Here is a 23,008-nt window from a genome sequence, read left to right as displayed (position 1 = left end):
TCATTCATGGTTGTTGTTGTCGTTGTTGTTGTTGGGAGCATGCATAAGTGTGTTAGTGATGAACTCAGTGTATGTGCGAATGACTAAGAACTACAAGATGTTTTGCAATGAATAGTTTAAAAGGCTGTTGCCCTTTGAATGCTGGGCATGTGTGTGTTTTGGCTGAGTTTGTGCAAGTGTTGGTACACACTCATCTGTATTTGGAGAGTATGCTTTAAGCTTGCACTTGACACGGTTTGAGTCAGATGTTAGAGGCAGGAAAAGGAACACTGAACTGGTCTACGGTGAACTGAAGACTTTCTAGAGGCTTTCATAAAGACAGATCTCAGCAGGTATTACTATCTTATCTCGCCTTCTCTTACTCCTCTTTTATCCCGTTCTCCCTCTTTGGTTTCTGGCAGTTAATAGAAACTGACAAGCCAATACATGGGAACACTCAGTAGCTTTGCTTTTCTTTGAAGTATGTACAGATGCACATTCACGGTTATTTTTGTGGAAAATGTGCCCAGGGTACAGTTCTTGGCACTGACGACACAAATGTCAGTGTTTTGTATCTAATTACAATGTACACTAATTTGCTAAATTGGAGGTGGCAGTTTCTTGATTGGAATTTGTCACCTTGCCTGGGCAGTGCCCTTGACAGGATCTCACTAGCTGATTGGAAACCACCCTTTTTATGCGTATCAGTGTTTACACATACATGACTCTTCCCATATGCCAAATTAAGCTCTAAAATGATGCATGAGTTGAATAGCCAATTTCTATTCAGTCATGGCATTATGACTCATACACAAAATGTATATTCTTAGCACATCATCTAGCTCTATTCTCAAGAAGTATTCACTGATACCTTATTATCTGTATTTCAATTCCTACTTATTTTGTAAAGGTTTCCCAAGAGCTACATTCAAAAATGTATTAAGACATTTGTGGTTGCCAGCTGCAAGTATGTCATTTATTTGCACAATTGTTGTATTTTCTTTTCCTTTGATCTTTTATTGCAAATGCAAAATATTCACGACATCCATTGCTTTGAGTTTGCTTTGCGCTATGGTTGCAAACCAAAATTTGTCCTATACTTATTAAGGGACATAATAAGAAAAAAAGAAATAAATAAATTGTACAGGGAAAAATATGCTAATCCTGTTCCAAGAGTACGGCAGATAAGCGCTAAACCAGACCTCTATCCCAGCTTATTTTCTCTCATTTTCTCTGTATTGGCACTATGATTCGATGACTTATATGTGACAAAGGAATGAGAGGGATGACAACGGAGTTGATGTCAATAAAGGAAATGCTGCATAGAGCTGCTGTATGTGGCTGACGTATCAGCTTGTATCAGTTTGTAATAATCAGCCATCTGCAAATGCAATGTGTGTATAAAAAATGCAATGCGCCAGGCAGGATGCGCATGTTGTGTGACTTGTTCTAGTGTCTGTTGGCTGTTTGAACCTCTCTGGGTGGTTTTAGTCTTCTGGTGGTGGTTAATAAAATCTTAGTGTACACACTAGTGTTGCAAGGGGAAGATGAAAGGAGGAACTATACAGACCCATCAGTCTCAGTCCAATCACAGAGAGTGAACTTCTGTCAGTTCTCCATGAGCCTTAGCTATTTTCTACATTTCACAGGCACATGTAATACAACCCAGGGTAAGGTTGATACATGTGGCCTAAAAGGTATTAAAATATATTTCTCTCACACCATATGCAACATTAAAAACGTAATTCCAATGTATGTATAGGAACCTTATTATTATTCAGCTAAATGCTAATTTCAGCATGCTTAGCATGTTAATGCTAACATGCTGATTAGGGGTGGGGGAAATGTCCGATTCTTAGATGCATCGCGATTCGAACGTGGACGAATCTGAATCAATTCATATACGTTCAAATTTCGATTATTTAAATCTGTTAAATAAAGTAATAGCCTACAGACGGTTCTAAAATGCGGAACATCTCCGGGACATTATGGGGAGCGCACCAGGAGCGGCACGCCTCACAGAGAAAACAAACAAGGCTGACCGCAGCTACTCACCCCACTGTGAGATCCGACCAGCTCCTTCTAATTTAAAAGCAGACGTGTGGAAACACTTCGGCTTCTAAAACGTTGACGGCGGAAGCAAACTGGACAAGAGCCTCGTTATATGTAAGCTGTGTCGCGCTAAAATAAAATACTGTAGCGACCCTGCAGCAGTAATGTTCTTTTATAATGTTAAATGTTCTGAGTTAATTAAATGTTTGGGATTGAATGAGTAGGTGACGGGGACGAGGGCTGTGTGAGTGCGCGTGCTTGTGTGTGTATGAGCAAGCTGGAGGAGAGAGCAGCAGTACACAGTTGGAGTTGCAGCTAAGTCCTTGTTTGTTGGTTGTTTTGGTGTGGTTACGGCCAACAGCTACCTGTACTGTTCAGTAATAAACGCTGGTTTGCCAAATAACTGCATCGTCCTTTCCACACGTCATGGCTGGCGGACGCTACAAACATGAGAATACCTGTTACCTGTGATTCTGTACAATGAAGTTATAACTTTCCAGTTTGCAAGCATTTCCATTAGTTTAATAAAATATAATGGAAATGAACTCTTTTTTTTTTCTTATTACAAATGCACTGTTTTTAAAAATGGCAAGTGATGAATGCTTATTCAGTGAGACAAAAAGAAGTGTGAAAAAGTGCATCAATAATCGTTTTATAATCAAATTGTAGCCCCTGAATTGTAATCGCATTGCGAGGTGCCCAAAGATTCCCACCCCTAATGCTTAGGTTTTGCAGGTATTTGTTTAATTGTTCAATGTGTTAACCCTTGCTAATTAGCATATAACATTTGTCATTAGCAGTATCATTAATTTTGCAGGTATTTAACCAAAGAAGTAGAAACTATGACTCGATGATAGTGCTGGAAAATCTCTCCTGTACCTGTCAGGACATTTAACTTTGAACGAAAAAAGGCCAACATGTTGGTGACACTAGAGGACGAATCAAAAGAATCACCATCAGCATTTCCAAAGCCAGCTCCAGACATACTTTATAATATACTTTTAAATAACAGATATAGTTATGACAGATTTTCTTACTTTAAAAGAAAATGGTGTGAAACATTATCAGATTTTACTGAATCAAATCATTTTATAGCACTGAGGAGATTTAACTGCCCTTTCTGAGACTTGTATCACCTTTGTTGCTTTATAGTGTATTTGACGGGCTCAAGACCCAAAGACTGTCCAGAAACCCAGACTGCACATGTGTTGGGTTAGGGTTACATGTTAACTATAGCAACTATAGCGATGAACTGAATCATTGTTTAAAAGGGAATGTTGAAATGACACTAGTCACTCATAAACATGTGAACATTGTACAAGTAGTATTTATAATTTCATCTAACTGATGCATCATCCATCTGTAATATAACTAACTTAGCATGCAGAATGTGTACTCACATAATGCTACATAAGCAGGAAATGCTACTTTCTGCCCTTTTGCATTTTTTATGGTGGTGAACATTTGCAGCCTACATCAAACATTACTTATAAAGTTCTGATACTTTTTTTTTTTACCTGTTATTGGCCCTGACTGCTAATACACACACACACACACAAACCCGCCTGGTTTGTGCTGGCCTAAACCACCCTTATATCCCCCAGTGTGGATTTATGTAATCATTGGTGTATTTTTGTTGTGTCTGATGTGTGTGTTGAAACCTCACTCTCTGCTGCATACTTGCAAAAGCTGCTCTGCTGGGATTTCTGCAGTGTACTTGACTTTTGGAAAGTCTAAGCTCTGCACTTCATGCATAACTGCTCTTAGATATCCCATAAACTCATGGTCTGTATTTCACTTACTCGTGTGTGTGTGTGTGTGTGATGACTGTGTGATTGTGATTGTTGCTCTGAGTAGTGTTTCATGAGTGGGGGCTGTTTGTCATCCCATCTACCATCTGTGCAGACACTGGTACAAAGGCCCATGGGAAATGCAGTCCAGCGGGCCCCCCCTCCTCCTTCCTCTGTGTCTGGAAGCTGTAGTCAGTCAACATGTCATTGTTGATCACAATCACAGAGAATGGGACAGAGAAACATACACTGCCTTTTCCATTGCAACTCTGGCTACTAACCCAGGGCTCCAGTTAACTTTTTTATTATCCATTTATCTGCTGATCATTTTCTGGATTATTCAATTAAATGTCTAGTTTTAAAAGTGAAAAACATCCAGTGTGATGTCTTGAGATTGGTTGTTTTGTCTGACCAAACCCCAAACATATATTGTATTCTTTGGCTCTAAATATTCTCATTGTCCTCGTTTTTAAAACTCACATAGATTTTCGCCCTAGAGTTTTGAAAAGCCAAGAATAAGAGACGTTTATATTGAATGTGAATCTGAGCGGGTGATAAAGTTAACTGCTGCTCTTATCGATGCTGTTTAGCAAAAATGAGGTCATGCAGAGTGTGGATTATTGAGTGTTTAGTGGCCAGTGTAGCTCCAGTGTAGCTCCAGTGTAATCCATATCTTTTCAGAGATTTGCTATGGACATCATCGGAGCACTAAACCCTCCACTGCACATTGTAAGGCTGTGGGCAATAAAACTGCTCCGCCGCCCTGATAAGAAAGCAAGATAGTATTCAGCCCTCATTTTCTATTTCGCTCCATCAATCCTGTTCGCTCCCTCAAACACACACACACGCACACTTTCCCATCGTCGTTTCCTCCTCTGTCTGACCTGCTTCCTCCTGCCCTTTTGCAGTTCATACCATTCATTCTCTTGTTTGTTTTTTGCCTATCTTTCGGGTCCCCTCTCCCGCTCCTCATATTTTTTTTCCACGCTCTCCTACAATTTTGCTCTCCTGCGCTCTGTTGAGCCCTCTCGGCGAAGCGTTAAGTGTATAATCTGTGATCTCATGTCTAGATGGGCCTCTCGTCTCCTCTCTCACTCAGTGCACAAAGGGACTGAATGGCTGCGGCTCTCTCAGGGGACACAAATGAGTAATGAGCCCCAAACACACACATGCACACACACACACAGAAAACAAACACATACACAGCCTCACACCTCTCTAGCGCACTCCCAGGGGCTTTGAAGTTGCATATTGATGATGCCAGCTCCAAAGGCTCAATTGAATGCACAGAGGCAGAGGAGGTGGCTATTGACCGTCCACTCTCCCTCTCTGACCTGTCATCTCTGATGGCCGTAATGAGCAACAGGTGCCTCTTTGCCAGCGTCTGCCTTGATTGTCATACAATATTCAACAGTCAGTCATAGTAATCAGCCAGCGTAATGGCTTGTTTGATGTGCCATCGCAGCACTTCTGGGCTGTGGTGAGTGTGGATCAGATCGTTTTCAATTAAATAATAATAATTTTAATGAATGTACCAGCTTTTTGAATACACCTCCAAAAGTGGTGTTTAAAGGATAAAATTAAGATGAAATAGACAAAATAAAATAAGAGACCACTGATGGCATTTTTTCCTTTTTCGTAAACGATAAAACACTATGTAATGCATATTCCAAAATCGTCTTTCTTCCAGGAGATAGGGCATTTTTCATGTAAAAGATTGTGATGTGTCACAAATGGAAGAAGCACAGGGGTAAATAAGAACATGGGTGATGGCTGTTTCGGGGGTTCGGGTGTGTTCTAGTTTCCCATATGGGTCAGGATTGTCACACTAGATTACACAAAATCCCAACGGAGAACTTTCAAAAGCCGCTTGATCTTTTTAAGGTTTAAAATGTTTATATACCTTGACAAGTTGACAAGTTACCTGGTAAGCAGCCTCTTTCAGCTAGTCTCAATCAGGAAAAATAAAACTTGAGTATATTTACGAAAATAAATCTTCATGGCTATATTTTTAGCAATGTCTCCACCCGAGGGAACTCATCTCTAACAGTCCCAGTGAATTGCTCTACTTTTTCAGCCCTACAGGATAACACTAGGAAGAGAAAGCAGTGGTTGTTCAAGAGTTTTAAATGACCAGTGTTTAAGTTTTCCTGACAAGTGGCATCCTGTGGACATACAGATAATGGCTGTCCTTTTCCAGAAGCAAAAGCAGAAGGAGCGTGACATCGTCGCTCTATAGAGCTGCAAGAACCTCTCAGGGAGAAGACTCGTCACCAGCCAACAGTTTCCCTAATTAGTTTAAGTTGCCTAAACCTAATCAAACTTTAACTTGGTTTGAGGTGGCACATTATGAAACCGTTATATAACCGTTTTATGGGTCATTTTTGAAGACAATGATAAATTAGCTGTTTTGTTGTTTAAATATGAAAACTTATTGGGATTACAAGATGTACAATAGGTATTTTTCATAGCAGATATTTTGTCTTTGTCATACAGTAGTAAGGTAAAGAGCAGGTGTTACTAATTATAATAACTAATGATGACTCTGTTCTATTCAAGTGTCCCAGTAAGTAATGATGATGTGACAGTGAGCCTGCATGTGTAAAAGGCCCAATGTAATTTAGCCATTGTTATTTTGATCATTTACTCATGTGCTTTTCCTGCTGTCAGAAACATCTACATGAAGAAACGCCCCTCAGAGCGATTCAGGACCGTTTCTGAGCAGTGTGACTGGTGAGAAAGGTACAGACGGACAGAGGCAGTGTTTGTTTTACCAACCTCTTATGAGAGCTGGTTTTGGCTGGTCGAGGTGCCTGCTCATATAAGCTCTTTGTGGTGTAAAACGGTCCTGGCAGCAACCCTTCACCCCTCCAACCTCCCAACCCCCCCCCAACGTCCTCAAACTCCCACATCCCCCGACACAGCTATAACGATGCTAAGCTGAATGCCAGATTCCTTCAGGGCCTCAATGGTCAGGAAAGAATTAGAAATGGAGGAACAGGAAGGAAAAGTAAAACATCAAAGAGCTGATACATGAAGTAAAGACATATCACACTTGAATTTTTTTCTTTTGAGGTTTGTTACACAGTCAACATGTTTTCTGGCAGACTTCTCTCAAGCCCATAAATACTCAGCAAGATGAAGGTTAGTCATCAGTTATAAGTCCAGTGGGAGATATTTTTACATTTCAAACTGTTACTGAAAGTGTTTGAAGGTTAAACATAACACACTCAGTGCTCTGAAAAAATACATTTTCTTTCTAGTCATAACACATAGGAAATATATGATTTCAATTTCTTTTTCTTTTTTTTTTACAGTGTGAGCACAGCTGTATATTCTATATATAGTAGGCATAAACAGTAACTTGCAGGCACACATTCATACACACCAGCACAAACACAACACTTCAACACTTCCTCGAGTGTTTACCTGTCGAATGTTCATAAAACCCTGAGAATGTCGATTGTGGGGAAGAGGTTGTCACTTCCTTAGCAACTGCTTGACGACATGCTGTTTGAGTCATCCACTGGTTTCCTTGCAGGTTTTTTTTGGTAGTTTTTGTGAATGGAACACACAGACATGTGGAGGACGTTGGGGAGCAATCACTGTCATGATGCTGCCAAAACAAACGTCTTTAGCCAGTTGCCAAGAAGACAGTGAGGTCAGTGCTCACATTGCCTCAGAGGAGAGAATGGGTTGCACTGCCAAGCCCCTTGTTTCCCTGCGGCGTGTGGCATAATGCGGGTCCTTTACTATGTGTGTATGTGTGTGTCCTTTAACCAACAGGATACATGTCAGGGTAGTAAAGGGCCTTTTGTGCGTGCTCGCTGATGTGATTACTTGCCCCTAATTGTTTGAGGTTTTCCCGGTATGGTTTTGATGCAGAGACGAGGGGTGGGAGCTGACATTGCAGACATGCAGGGTGGAAGGGAAATAATGAAAAAAAAAAGCATGTTCTCTTTTAAAACGAATTATTAATCCTTTTTCATTGTAGGTGGCGGTGACCGAGATGGTGCTTGAGCGCTCAAGTGTGCTCAAGTGTGCTCAGGCTGTTTGCGATCAGCCCTTATTGCCATCAAGGTCGCATGTTTATTTATACATCAATTAAAAGCTGCACTCGAGCAAATAATGGGCACGGAATCGCTCAAGCATCTATCATTTTTATGGAAGCCACATGAAATGGAAAACATATATTTGATGTGAGTCTTTTCATGTTGCTCTCCATGTTCTCCGATGTTCTTGGTCCAGGCTACTCTTAGCAGCATCGCCCAGATTTTAGTCTCCAGTTGTTGCTTCTGGTGGCGGGGAGATATCATTTTTACTATATTACTACTTGCCTCTTTTTCTCCAACTGTGCCCTACCCCCATTTGTCTCTGTATTGGTCACGAGACCCAATTTGTTACCGTTGTTTGCATCACCCCTCTCATCTTACTGTGATCTTCTGTACACTGGTGGGAAGTGTAAGCAGGGAAAGATTACGCCTGTGCTGTACACATGTAGGTATGCCCCGGGGATATCTGTTACTGTGTTGAAGTTGCGTGCGATTCTACAAAGAGTATTTTCATTGTCGCTGTTTAAGCTTTTGTTGCTTGGTATATCTAGCATCTTCACACCGGCAAGTTGTATAGATGTTGTAGGATACAGGAAGTCCCCTGTGAGATCTGTAATTGGGAACCTCAGAGGAGAGTGGAAAATTTGATGTAGGATGAATTAATTCTTCCTCTTTTTATTCCATTCCTCGTTCAGGGGTGCTGTCTAATCTTTGCTAATGCGTTGGCAGAGTGCACTGGATCACTTCACTGAGAGAGAGAGGAAGACAGAAAGAGAGTGAGAAATGTGAGGCAGCCAGTTGATCCAAGGAGAGGAAAAAATAAGAAGGAGCATGGACATCATGCACTTGGATTGGTGGTGTTGTATTGACCAGTCTAAAACTTGATAGATCACAAGGTGACGTCAGTGAATGGTCTAACCCTTAATGTTAAAGGCCTCACTGGGGCTGACAGCATGTACTGAATGCTGTTGTTGCTAATGATTGCAGCAGCTAATGTTCCATTATATGTCAATATTATATATGACAGCATAGGAAATATGACCCATTTAAATGACTCTATTAATTCCAAACATTTTGTTACTATATATTTGTAAATTACAGGGATGAGATAATCTTAATTGTATTTTTTGCGTATACTGTGTATATTTTGATAAGTGCATAATCACATATAAAATGATTTGACAAATATGATTTAATTAACAATGGTTTAAATGCATGAGAGAGGTTGTTTATTATTACCTTCAGCTCCACAAAGCGTTTCAGTGTCTTTCAGCACATCACTTTAGTTGTATGATTCTCCATTTTTTACTGTTTTGGTTCATTCCCACTGCTGAGATCAGAGTTGTTTTCAGACACAGCTAATGGTTTAAGCAAAAAAGCCCAAAAAACTCACTGGACACTATCTATATTCAAGTCAATGAAGTCCTCAACCATTGTTCAATAAATAAGACTCTAAATAACTTTTTAAATTATTTTTCACAACTTGCTTGAAATAATTAATTTAAACAGCTGAAACAATAAGATGATGATGAATGACCTCATCAAGACACATTTCTACTGGAAGCATTTAAACAATAATATTGAATTCATTCCCAGTACTGCTCACAGTCAATTTAAAGGTTATTGGCCACATAGAAAATGAATTATTGAGAAAAAATCTGATTCAGTTCTCAATTTTGACTGGATGCAAAATTACCCTGAACCTGTTATTCATTGCCACCAGCACTTTCCTTCATTCCTTTTATAAATATTTCATTCAGAACTCTCTCTTATTTTCATCTTATTGTGAAACATACTAGATGTATCCAATTTTTTCATTCTCTGTGTCTGTGCAGAGACTGTCCTCGCAGTCATATTCATCCTTTTCAGTGTCTTTGTTTTTTGCTTCTATGGTCACCTGTAGCTTCCCATAATCTATTGAATGTTGCTGTTCCATTTGGTGCTCTCTTAGCTTGTTGGTTGCCATAGCTACCATATCCTGGATAGTGTTGTATGCTGAGGATGAACTGTGTGGGTATGCGGGTGTTCATGTGATGCATGAGTGAGTGTGCAAGTGTGTATGTCATGCACAGTGATATGAAGGCTGCACTTTTCACAAGTAATTATAGTACATCAGCCATTATGAGACAGGACATGTGCACTTGATTTTAAAAGTATGGTATCCACTGACTAATGCTATCTGAGAGGACAGGGACTGAAATCTGTATTAGTCTGTGTGTGTTTTTGTCTGTGTGTGTGGGTACCTTTTTGTCTTTGCATGGTTCTGTGCGTATCTGAGGCAGTAGAGGGGGACATTTTTATGCCTACTGTGATTTTGCGAGTGATTGTAGTTTACAGAGAAGTGTGCTGTGCTCCTCATATTAGAAAGAGAGAGAGGAGAGGGGGTGGGGGTTGTGTGTGTGTGTGTGTGTGTGTGTGCGCTTGTGTGTGTGTGTGAATGTGAACAGATGAAGGACATTTATTTGTTGCAGAATGTGTGGCCCCCAGCAGAAGAAATGCTTTCCTAACAATCAGCATCCATCAGGAGCCAGGCTTACCTCTCCTATAGACAAAAGGTTAAATGCTTCACTAAATCATTCTCTCTTTTTGTTCTCTTTTCTCCCACTTGCTTCATTACCACCCCCCCCCCCCCCCCCCCAACCTATTTGCCATCCTTACCATTGGTTCCCTGCCCTTTCTTGCTTCCCAAACCATGCCCCTGCTCCCTCCTCCTTCCTCTAGCTGGTGGGTGGCGAATTTGACCTGGAGATGAACTTCATCATCCAGGAGGCGGAGAGCATCGGCTGCATGGTGGAGCTGCTGTCCCACTGTGAGGTGACGTGCCAGGCTGAGATCTGGAGCATGTTCACCGCCATCCTCCGCAAGAGCGTACGTAACCTACAGACCAGCACAGAGGTCGGCCTCATCCAGCAGGTGCTGCTCAAGATGAGCACCGTGGACGACATGATTGCAGGTGAGCAACGGACAGACAGAGGGTGAATTCATGAGCATGCAGTGATACACATGAAGACAAAAACATGGAACTATTGTATAAATAAAATCAAGCTTTGATCACAGTTTCACTGCTCTGCTGATGCTGACATCATGGCTTGTGTGTCAGAAGTGCACTCAGACTCACTTTTACACTAAACACTGGGAGATTTAAAGAAGTGCTTTAAAGGTACCTGTGTGTAATCATCAGTGTATGATGTTAAGTGTGTGTAAAGACTTGTATTGCACTATTTTGTTGCTTTATTTGAGCTTTTCCCACTTATCCTCATCTTTATTGTCTAGGTAGTATCTTTTCAAAATCACAAATCAAGAGCTTAAACTGCATCCAGCAGTGGGTTGTATGTGTAGGTGTGAAAATCAAAAGTAAAACCATAGAAAGAAAAAAGAGAAAGCCACTTGTCATGCTGAAAACATGACATGTCTCCTTCTGGTACAGTGTGTGTTTGTTGAACTTGTCATTTTAGATGGATGAAAACATTCCTGATATTTAACTCTATAGTAGCTGACAATACATGGTTAAGACTGGAACATTAATCTTTAGGAATAACAAAATTGCTTTAGCATACTGTCAAGCACATTACGAGTTTTGCTTAAAAGTATTTTTAGGCATATTTCCTAAAGTTCAGAATCTGCAGTTGAAGATGTCTTTCACTCACCTCAGACTTTGTGTTCATAGCAGACATATTTCATGTGTGCAGGTGTATTTGCCCCACAGTCAGACATTTGTAACAACATGCTGGTGATGGTGCAGCAGAAGCAGAGTAATGACCTCAGTATGCTTCTGTGTGTGTGTGTGCTGCAGATTTGCACCGGTTCTTGATTGCACAAAACAGCACATACACAGCCGGCTCTTTACATGATCATATTGACCTTGCTTTACCTTTAACAATGCCTCGGTGTGCGTATCCTTGCTTTCCCCTCCCCCCAGTGTCCTCTCTGTACAGTACCACCGCAGGATAATGTGTTTTATAACTTCTGTGACTTATTACTGCTCACCACAGCAGAGTATATGGCGCTTAAATCAATTTAATGCCAATTCCCACAGACTCCCTTTCTAAACCTTGATTCTAACCATGATTTTTAAAAGCTATTTGAAATGACCTACATGGATTGATCATGCAAAAAACAGAGCTTAGGGGTTTTGAATCTAGGACATTATGCATCGCGTTTTCCTCTCATACCGAGCACCTCGGTGAGCTAGCCTTCTGCTTTATTCCCTGTCGCTGGACTCTGGCTAATGAAATATTGTGGGAACACTCTATTCATATCTAGCAGGCCTAATGGGAGAGAAGAGCCTTTGTAAGCAGATTGGCTCACTGTGCTGTACCTCTGCCATATCCTCACTGATCTGTTGTGGCTGTTGTGAAGTGAAAGTCAGTGAGGCAGGAAGGTCATTTTGACCAAACAAATGCCTTCTAACACAATGTGCTTTTTAATATCTGATTAAATATTCATAGGGAAATGTGTTTGAAGCCTTGTTTTTGTCAGTTCCATGGCATGTTATCTTTAAATAAGAGCTCATTCTCGACAGGTTGTTAGAGTGTTAGAGGGCCTATTAAAATGTGAAGATCATCTAGTTTCTAGCCTCAAATGACCTGGTGTGGTAAGCTAAATATATAATGAGACAACAGGAAAATGCTTCTTAGATGTTAAGCCATTGGTAATAATAAAACAGTGATATAATGTTTATGGCTGTTTGTTCCCTTTTTTTGTTTTGTTCTTGTGCTTGAGTAGAACAAAGGCCAGGCCACAAACCTACTGTACCCTTTACAGCTGACAGAAGAGTGAAAAATGTGTCACAATGACATGTTGAGAGCTCTGAACACTTGGATTGAACACGCTTGAATTTTGATTCCACTGAATAAAAGATTATACAACACTCAAACATACTAAACGTCTCTTTTTGATGACCTCACCATATTTTATCTGAGTGTCAGTTGAGGGCCTTCTAAATGCTGACTCACGAACACATTTACACACACGCACACAGACACACACACGCACACACCGACACATTTCTGGTCACAGGGACTTTTGGGGAAATTATATAGACTTCATTTCCTGGAGGCTTACCCTAACCTTAAACATCCAACCACTGCACCAAAAATCATCTTTGTCCTAGTCGAGGTCACGGCTTTTGTTCCTAGTTGGTCAAGCCATCACCAATTAACTAGTCCTAATTTGTCCCCAAAAGTAGTCTATGACAGACCACACACAGACATATTTGGGTTGTTTGTTCAGTTTCTTGTGCTCACTTTCCACCTGTGTGTTTCTCAGACCTCCTGGTGGACATGCTGGGAGTCATGGCCAGTTACAGCATCACAGTCAAGGAGCTGAAGCTACTCTTCAGCATGCTGAGGGGAGACAACGGCATCTGGGTAAGCTGGTGGATACACTCTGATGGAAGATGTGTGTGTATATCAGTAAAAATCATATTATTATTGTGACCATATTTTTGTTGAAAAGGCACATCCAAGTGCTGTGGAGGTTAACACGCATAAAAATCACATGTTGAAATAACATCTGTAATTGCTGTTGACATTTCTTTTATGGATGACATTCAAAAATACTCATCTAATCATACTCATCTACCCCTATGAGAGATAATGCTTCAATCCAAACCTCCCTCTCTGATGGCAGAGATCATGACACTGGAAACCCCCCAAATGTTTGTTGTTTCTAGACTGATTTGACTTTGTGAGCTTAATTGGAAGTGGTATTACCTGACTGGAGTGAGTTGCTTTTTATTTCTATTGATACCACATTTCATTATTACAGTGATGGTAAAAGCCCTATTTCACTCTTGATTAATTCTGGGAAATTGCCTAAATTGGTGATTATTATGTCAGTGTGTTTTAACAACAAAATTGACTCATATAAATATATATAATACTCATCAAGTATTTACTGCTAAAGATGTATGAGATGTATCACTGGCTATAATATGCCAGCATACTTTTAATTAATATTTGTGGGAGATAAATGGATTTCATCCGAGATTAATTATACACAATGAGTTTGTTTGTATATGTCATTAGTCTGGATGTTGGTTAATGTGATGGTTAGTAGACTTGAATAATAAAGGATGGTTGTGTGCTGATGTGGGTTTGTGTTTAGGTACTGAGCTAAACTCAGAGGAGTGGATGAGATTGTCACTAAATTGAGAATAGCTGGTAAACCTTTAAAGGAGCCCACGTTAAGTGAGCCGGGGCCAAAGTTGTCTCTAGATTTGTGGCTCACCCTTTCACTTGAGCTGTGTGGCAAGTAAGACATGGGAACTTGGCTTGGGTCTTGAGAAGTGGCAGTATGTATTCATTGACTAATAGCCTAAACTGTACACACTGTTCACAGCTATGCTGCTAACTTAATACTCTCTGCTCCATCTCTCTCTCTCTCTCTCTCTCTCTCTCTCTCTCTCTCTCTCTCTCTCTCTCTCTCTCTCTCTCTCTCTCTCTCTCTCTCTCTCTCTCTCTCTCGCTCGACCGCACACTGCTATGTACAGCGCTATTCCTTAAAGGAGCTACACTACTTGTATAACACATTTTAGTTTATAAAACATCTTAAAACACTTTCTTTTTTTAAATCCCCTGAGCTTACACTTAGTGGACCGCCAGGCTTGCAGTACACTGGCAGAAGCCCTGCATATTAAATGTTTGGATTGATTTGCGAGTGTACGTCGAGACAAGGGCAATTTAGCACACGTTTCACACTCTTATTTTCTCTTGTAATTGACATTATTAATGCAACAGAGGTTTGACTATATTGTTTTTGTTTGAGTGATAGAAGCATGGTGGAAACAATGACAGCCTAATCAGCTGTGAAGGAGAAATGCCCATGAAATAAGATGTGAATTGAGTTTTTTCTGTTGGTGAATCATGGATATTATCACACTCTACATACTGTACTTAAAACCACCATCTTCTAACCCCTGAACAGATAAGTGCCTTGTTCAAGGTCTTATGTTTTCCTGGGCCCCTTCTGCCAGGATTTCCCCCCAATAATATAGACATTTGCTTTATTTATGACTATTGCAAATGAGTGTATGCCCAATTAATATGCAGGAGAATGAAAAAGGGTTTCATTAACAGGTTTTCTCCTTCACTGAAACATCAACATGAAGCCATATTACACCTGATTGCCTCAGTCTTTCAAACTAATACATAGTGCCAGACTATTCACTGTGTAATTTAACTTAAATAATTGCGATGAAATTGGTCAAACTAAAATTGAATTTGAAAAAAAGAGGGTATATACAGGCCAGGCAGTTGCTGATTCATACTTGAGAATTACATTGCTAGGTTTACATTAAGTTTCTGTTAATAAGGTTAATGTCCAGCTTTTAGCTGCTGGGTTTATTTGATTTAGACTGAACCGTGGAGATTTAGGATGGTTTTGTCACGCTCAACATTCTCGTCTCACTGTAGGGTTAGCAAGACTGCGTGGCATTCAGAGTATGTGATACCTTAGCAGCTGCTGATGTTCACCAGTTGAGTCAATATGCCCTCTTCCCCTCTCATCAATCTCTGCTCTACTCAGGCTCCAAGACAACTACCATCAACAACCCCTGGTCACTGATCAGTTGTCCACAGCAAAACCATCATCCATCCCTTCAGTTCCTTCTCCCTGTACCACCTCTGTCCAATAACAAATCCCACCCCATCCACCTTGCCTCTATTTCCCTGTCTTTTCCAATTTCTCCTCCCCCAGCAGCTCTCTCCAGAGACAGATCGATTAAGGGTTGCCATGGTATTGATGAGGTGTTGTCGGGGGAGGGCGGAGGTGATTGAAGAGTTATTGATCCAGTGGGGTTGTGGTAGAGATGTGATGTCACACCATGTTTTTTTTTGCTTTTTTTTATAACAGATTCTCTCCCCTGTGCCTCTAATAGGCGGCATCCGTCATCTACTAAATGACAATCACTCTCTCCTCACCTGTCCTTTCCTCTCTTCTCTCTTCCAGCCAAGGCATGCTATCAAGCTGTTGTCGGTGTTGAACCAGATGCCTCAGAGGCACGGTCCTGATACCTTCTTCAACTTTCCAGGACGCAGCGCAGCGGTGAGACTGACCAATATAGATACATAAACACATACGCACATGAGCCCATTTAACAAAAATAAGTTAAATTGATTCCATTATGCATATCAAACTGCTAAACAGTCCCTTGCAGCATTCTTATTTTAGTCAGTCAGCACATCTTAATTACCAATTTACTCCACCAGTGCAATGACTTGAATGGTGAAAAGGACATGACTGAGACATATTGATTACTAAAAACATTGGCAAGAACTGGTCTGATGTGTGTGTATCCTCTCTCAGGCTATAGCACTGCCACCGATTGCCAAATGGCCTTACCAGAACGGATTCACTATCAACACCTGGTTCAGGCAGGATCCACTCAACAACATCAATGTGGATAAAGACAAACCATACCTCTATTGGTAAGAAGAACAACATTCATCTCAACGTTAACGTAACAAAATTACATTCTTTTATTGGGACTGAAATCATCTTAAAGTTGTTTTTTCTGAACTTTGAAAAAATGAAAACACTTCAGCTCTGTCTAATGACCATGACTCTGTCATTTCTTTGTGCTGACCCACGAAATCATGATGATATTTTTGCCTGTGTCGTTACAGAGGAGCTTAATAGAAGAAAAATGGGATGTAAAACACCAATGGTTAAGAGCAGCTTTTTGTGTCAGAATGATAGAGGAAGGCTTTCTTTGTAGACTCCATTTTCCATTTTCTAGTTTCATTCGTACAGAGAAAAAAAGATTGTAAGGAGATACAGAAACACCAGTTTCTTCACTGGCAGTAGTAATACTGCAGATTTTACTTCCTGTGTAAGGGGTGAGATGTACCTCAGAATAACTGAGAGATCCTGCATAAATTCACTCTCTTACTTTTGCCGTCACCATCAATCTAAACAAAGAAGAAGTATACAGCTGAATACCAACACATCTTCATAATTAAAAGCACCACATAGATCGATTGTACCATGCACTCCAAAATTATCTACAGCATTTTCTAATATACAGCCTCTGTCATTGCTTTCCAAAAGTGTTACAAATCACTGTTCATTTTGTAAATAATGATATTTCATGGTGTGACAGTGCTGTGGTTAAGGTCTGGATTGATTTAGGCACAAAAACCACCTGGTTAGGGTTAGGAAAGATGGCTTAGGGTTAGGAACACTACTCTGACTACTACAAAAATTAGGGTAAGTTAAGCAACCATTTGTTTTCATGAGAACAATAAAGACTGCAACAATCCCAATTATGTTTTGTAAAAAAAAAAAAGTTCTGATTTTCAGTTAAAAACACGATACTTGCAGTTGGAAACGGGAAGTGAACAGCTGTCCCCTGCAGCGAAATCCACTTTTTGCCATCGATATAGCCAACCATTCAACTCACCACCTCCACTTATGGACATTTGTCACCTTTTATTGACGTAATCTAAACTGAATCACTTCTCTGGGTCATAATAACCATAGCCTCTGTATGGTATCTGTCACTCAAATCTTACTACTGGTAATTTTTCCAGACTGAAGTTTCAACCTATAATGTCTTTTTTTCTTTTGAAGGGCTGCTGGATTCAACTAGTTCAGGCCTGTTCACTCCGGGTGTCAAAAGGCATTCTGGTTAAAATAATAAATGACGCAGGTTGAGGGAGAGAGCGTTGAACACACAGCATGAGAAAGCACTCAATAGTCTGCTGCTCAGGTCTAATTATCTCCACATAAGAAGTCAACACGTCACAGGCAAAGTGATCAAATAAGTTTCTGCTCATGACTGCAGTTAGGATGTTGACGATGTTACCACAATCTGCTTATTATATTTTAGATTAGTCTATTAATAGTTTATTATATTAAATATCAGAAAATAGTGAAACAAGCATCAACACATTTTCAGAGCTGCTTGTTTAGTTGGACTAATAGTGACAAAGATATTCCATCTATAATGATATTAAACAAAGCAAAGATCTAACTTGAGAATTTGTGTTTTTTTTGCTTGACAATTGACAAATTAAATAAATTAATAATTTTTTTTAACTGGCCAATTGTTTTTACACTACAACAATGTCTTAAGAGTATTAAAGGTTCAGAAGTCTGTCTTTAAACAAAATTCAGTTGCCCAAATAGACACTGAAATAGGTTTTGTTTCTTGCTGTAATCATTATTCCTGTACATACTGGCTTTTTAATAATTTACAAAAGTAATTGATGGGGGACAAAATCCACAGTCTTCCTGCAAAAATGTATGCAAATATTTTTCTGAAGCTAATATGAAGCGACTCAAGGAGATGCCAAGTTCCCTCTTCTTGTTATGGAAACATAAAGATGAATTAGAGATATCCACTTGATTGGACTCACTCACACTGCTGAAGCCTCACATTAGCTTCAGATAAACTATTAAATACATTTTTGTGCAAAACAAGTACATCATTCAATAATCATCACTTGACTATTTTTTAAAACATTTCTGCAACTTTTTATATATATATTATAGTTTATAATTGAACTCATCAGACTGAATGACACGGGCAGGAAGTTAATATATAAACAGATTATCAATTAGAACATAACTTTAAATGTCATGGTTCTCCATTATGAGTGTTCTGGGTGGGTGCCTACGATCGTCGAGCAGCCTTGGACCTCACTGGCCTCACTGCTAATGTTGTAAGTGCAAGCCGTTACCCACCATGAAGCTTCATTAGCTCTGACCTTTTGTTTAATTGAACTCCTTTACTCCGCTGCTTGGCTTCTTTCCTCCACCTCTTCACTCTGACGTTAACCACTGGCATCACGGCACCTCTATCCCCCTCACAGAGTTAAACTGTGATTCATTACCGACGGAAAGGTTCTGTAAAAGAGGTGCGTAGCTTGAGGTCTACAGCAAGGATGACATGCATCCTCATATTGGCTGGATACCATCACAGAGATGAGCTCTGATCATGAAAAGTGTCAGGATGTAATCCTGTTTCCTTAGTAACCGTTTGTCAGGTTGTCATGGTAAGTGAGGAGCGAGAGGGAGTGCGCCCTCCTCTACTCTGGCCCAGGTCTTATCATCCTCCCCCAGACACAGCTGCTACTCCAGCAGCCTGTCTGATACTGGCCTCCACAGCTGCTTGACGGCCACGATAACACGCTCCTAACATGTACCAGGGATTCACTTGAGAGGGATTTATATCTGCTTTCTGGCCGCGCTGTGTGTGATCCTTTTAGGCTGATTATAGAAGTTAAATGTGTCTTGTTGTTTCATGAAGAAGCTTAGCTGAGGCTGGGTTTTACATCGAGGTTACGAGAGCAGTAAGACAATCATTATGAGGGAAAAATAGATGGAGGGGGATTAGCAGTGTTTCTGCACAACCTGTGATCTGGGACCCTTGGTGCTGCAAAGAACATATTTTAAAATCTCGCTTTTTGTGACTGGTATTGGTTTAAATTATGAGATGCGTCAGTGTGAAAATTACCCTGCTTGTATTTTGGTCGGCAGAATTTCTTTTGGTACAATTTATAAAAGATGTGGAATTTTTTGATGTGGATGATCTTTTGCAGTTATCGTCGTAGCTTGCAGAAACAAAAAAATATCCTATTGTTTACAACAAAACAGGTTTGATAGATCAAATCGGACAATGCACTGTGGTCGAGATGCCATTTTCACAAATATTTGCTTTAACTTCCAAAAATGTATTTTGTTTTATACATCCAAAAATGTCAAGTCATTCAGTTTCAGAAAAATCTAATGAAAGTCCTCATTGCACACTGACATTTGTGCTATTCATCAAGAAATGTTATTATTACTTTTAAATGCAATGAAACATTTTTAAGTGAAGCTGAAACTATTTTCAAACACACACTGAATTGATAAAAGACTGAAATATTTGTAACTCTCTCTGATTCTCTGCAGTTTTCGCACCAGTAAAGGAATAGGTTACTCCGCTCACTTTGTGGGAAACTGTCTCATCGTGACATCATTGAAGTCGAAAGGAAAAGGCTTTCAGCACTGTGTGAAATATGATTTCCAACCTCGTAAGGTAAGACATGAGAAAAGACATGCACACAAAACCAAATCACTCCAAATTGTGCTTTGGCCAGTGCCGACTTTGGCAATCCTGTGCCACTTACTCGATTAGACAGCATCAAAAGTGTGTTGCTGCTCTCTCTCTATCTATCTATCCTTGTACTCACTAGGAGTGTTGATGAGTGGAGATAAGATCTGTCAATTAAGACCCACACACTGCCCCTCTACTGCACCGTCAGCATTCTGCTGCTGTCCTGCACACAAACACGCACTCTTTCATGCACACATAAACACACACACATTCACTTGATGAGATGGCCTTCTGCCGTATTTGCTGACCCAGTGGAATTGTTGCACAGCCTAACAAAGTTCCCAGTGGTTCCATTTGATCAATTTATAAGCCACCATGTCTCACAGCATTTTTATCCACTGTGTGTATGTGTGTGTGTGTGTATGAACACTTTCATGCACATGTTGTATTGTTCACTCACTAGCTATGCATACACCAGCAAAAGTCTAGGTTGTCCTCCCCCGTGCAGCCACCATTTCAGTCGTTTCTCCAGGGAACCTGTGTGTATTGACACCAGGCATAAGATGCTTTGTAATCAATGCACACACACGCACATGCACACACACACTATTAATGGCATAGCATATTAAGATGAGCAAAGGGAAATCTTTGGTTTTAGTAAGAGTCTGGGAAAGTGAATGAATTTAACACATTGTAATCTTCCATGTCTTTGTAGGAACTAACCCTCCTACAAAGAGCTAATACTGTTAGGGAACATTCTCAGGGTGAGGGTTGCTTGACCAAGCCGGACAAAAACATCTTAATAGAAAAAATTTATTTGATCTACAAAAAAAAAATCAAAAATGGATCATTGCACAGCAGGATGCTCTTATGAATAGTTTGTGTTGATAGAGTAATAAATGGTACAGTGAGAACACATTTTGCTCACCACAGGTTTCATCAGGTTTGCCTTACAATAGTGTAGTCAATATAATGGATTTGAACTGTAAGGGAGGCTAAGCATGACAACGTTATTTGTATAGCACCTTTCAAAGACAGAGACATTGCTCTACATAATAAAAGCATTAGAACATTTAAAAGCACGATAAGAAGAGCGACAAACAATTAAATTGGAAAATAAAATAAATTAAAATATGTTACTGTTTCCACCAAATAATACCAGAAAAAATAGAGACAGTGCAGTTCTTAATCAACAAAACACATAAGTTTGGAGTAACTCCCACTTTCAAAAAAAGGAGCCCAGAGACAAAAATGATTCAGTTTGTAAATGTTTGCATGTAAATCATTTTTTTTTTCTTTTATCATCTTTCTGAATGTGTTTTTTTGTATTTTTTAGTGGTATATGATCAGCATCGTCCACATCTACAACCGCTGGAGGAACTCTGAGATCCGTTGCTATGTCAACGGTCAACTGGTCTCCTACGGCGATATGGCCTGGCACGTCAACACCAACGATGTAAGAGCACGCTTATTGGCCTATTAGAGGCATTTTACAGACATCTGTGGAAAACTATTACATTAAATATTTCAGGAAAAAAACTCCACTTGAGATAAATAATGAATTGTTGTGGAGATAATGGCAAAGAGTGGATTATGAATATTGAGTTTATTATTAAATTATCGGGTGAAAAAGCCAAATTTCATTGATCTTCACCAGGTATGCTGCTACCAGTAATATTCTTTCTAAACAACTTCTGTATCAGTGTTAGAAATTCAGCATTAGTCTGGCTCTACTTCACGCTTAAGGAGCCAAGACACTGCCATGACCCGAAACTGAAAGACAAAACTTTGAAAGTTTGAAAGTCCGTGTTTGAAAGTGTACAAAAGATTTGAAACTTTGAAACTAAGTTTTGAAGGTGTATATAGTGTTTTGATAGGCTGAAAAAAATATTCAAATCTCTGAAAACATTATTTTGTATTGGAATTGAATGCAACTTTTCTTTTTTTCTTTTCCTTCTTCACAACTACAGCATTGTTTTTACAGTGTTTCAACCACACATTTTCAGAGTTTCAAATTTGGCACCTTTCTCCCACAGTATAATTTTGTTATCCAGTTTTGAAACCTTGTAAATGGTGATCTGAAAAAACTCTGAAAAAAAAGATTAGAAACTCTGAAAGAAGTTTTGAAACTGAAAAAAAGATCTGAAACTCTGAAAAACAAAGAAAAGTTGCAGAGATTTGAAATGAAAATTCAAAAACAAAATAATGTTTTCAGAGATTTGAACATTTTTTCAGCTCATCAAAACACTATATACACCTTCAAAACTTAGTTCCAAAGTTTCAAATCTTTTGTGCGCTTTCAAACATGGACTTTCAAACTTTCAAAGTTTTTTCTTTCAGTTTCGCTTCATGGCAGTGTATTGGCTTCATACACGCTTCCCTCCATTCGTGATGTTGGCAAACATTTGAGGTTTGACCTCTGCATTCGTCAGCTGGGGCAGAGTTGCCCTTGGGCCCTGTTCCAGCACAGCTTGCCCAAACTCCAACTTCCAACTTTTCCATTTAACAGGGGACAGGTAGTCTGACCTCTCAGTGGCAGCACAACCTCCATTACACTTCTTTCATGGTTGGCTCTTGACATTGCTATAATTACTGAGGGCTGGTGTTATTCTCTGTAAAAAAGTTCTTGGCCTTAGGGTAAAATGTCTTATAGTTATACTTATAGGTCTCAAAATGTTTTCTCAAAAAGGCTGAAGAAAAAACTTATTTTATCACTTTGACAACACAGAAGAGTTCAGATCTCCTTGTGAGCGAGCGCATAGATGAAAGGCCAATGGACACTGAAAATATTACAGCAGGTCCATCTCTTCAGAATGCTATGAAAGTATGAGTGCAAATGAATAATGAGTGAACTCTTAAAATTGTTTTTAGGCCTTTTTCTTTAAAAATTGAAAGCGCAGAGAGAGGAAACAAAACAGGTAATGGAGGTCCACTTACCAGACTTGGACACAGCAGAAAACATTTTCAAGGGGACATACAGTATTATGTGTTCTCTATTTTTCTGCCTGCTCTCTACTTTCTCCTTGTGATGACGTTATGGCTAAGGTTGTTGCTATGGTTATTACACCGGTTATTGGTATGGTCTGCTTGCA

General features: G+C 39.7%; 1 protein-coding gene across 3 annotated transcripts in view; it reads left to right on the top strand.

Moving 5' to 3' along the window:
- Positions 1-23,008, top strand: part of LOC128370836 (neurobeachin-like) — a 93,514-nt gene that overhangs the window by 18,756 nt on the left and 51,750 nt on the right. For all 3 annotated transcript variants that reach the window (XM_053331006.1, XM_053331005.1, XM_053331004.1), the window contains exons 2-7: positions 10,595-10,826; positions 13,142-13,242; positions 15,824-15,919; positions 16,181-16,302; positions 19,772-19,898; positions 21,253-21,372. In XM_053331006.1, coding sequence (XP_053186981.1) covers positions 10,595-10,826; positions 13,142-13,242; positions 15,824-15,919; positions 16,181-16,302; positions 19,772-19,898; positions 21,253-21,372 — 798 coding nt within the window. The remainder of the gene's footprint in view (positions 1-10,594; positions 10,827-13,141; positions 13,243-15,823; positions 15,920-16,180; positions 16,303-19,771; positions 19,899-21,252; positions 21,373-23,008) is intronic.

The sequence above is a fragment of the Scomber japonicus genome, chromosome 13, assembly GCF_027409825.1.
Source record: "Scomber japonicus isolate fScoJap1 chromosome 13, fScoJap1.pri, whole genome shotgun sequence".
Taxonomy (NCBI): Eukaryota; Metazoa; Chordata; class Actinopteri; order Scombriformes; family Scombridae; genus Scomber; species Scomber japonicus.
This window is presented reverse-complemented; position numbering and strand designations above follow the sequence as displayed.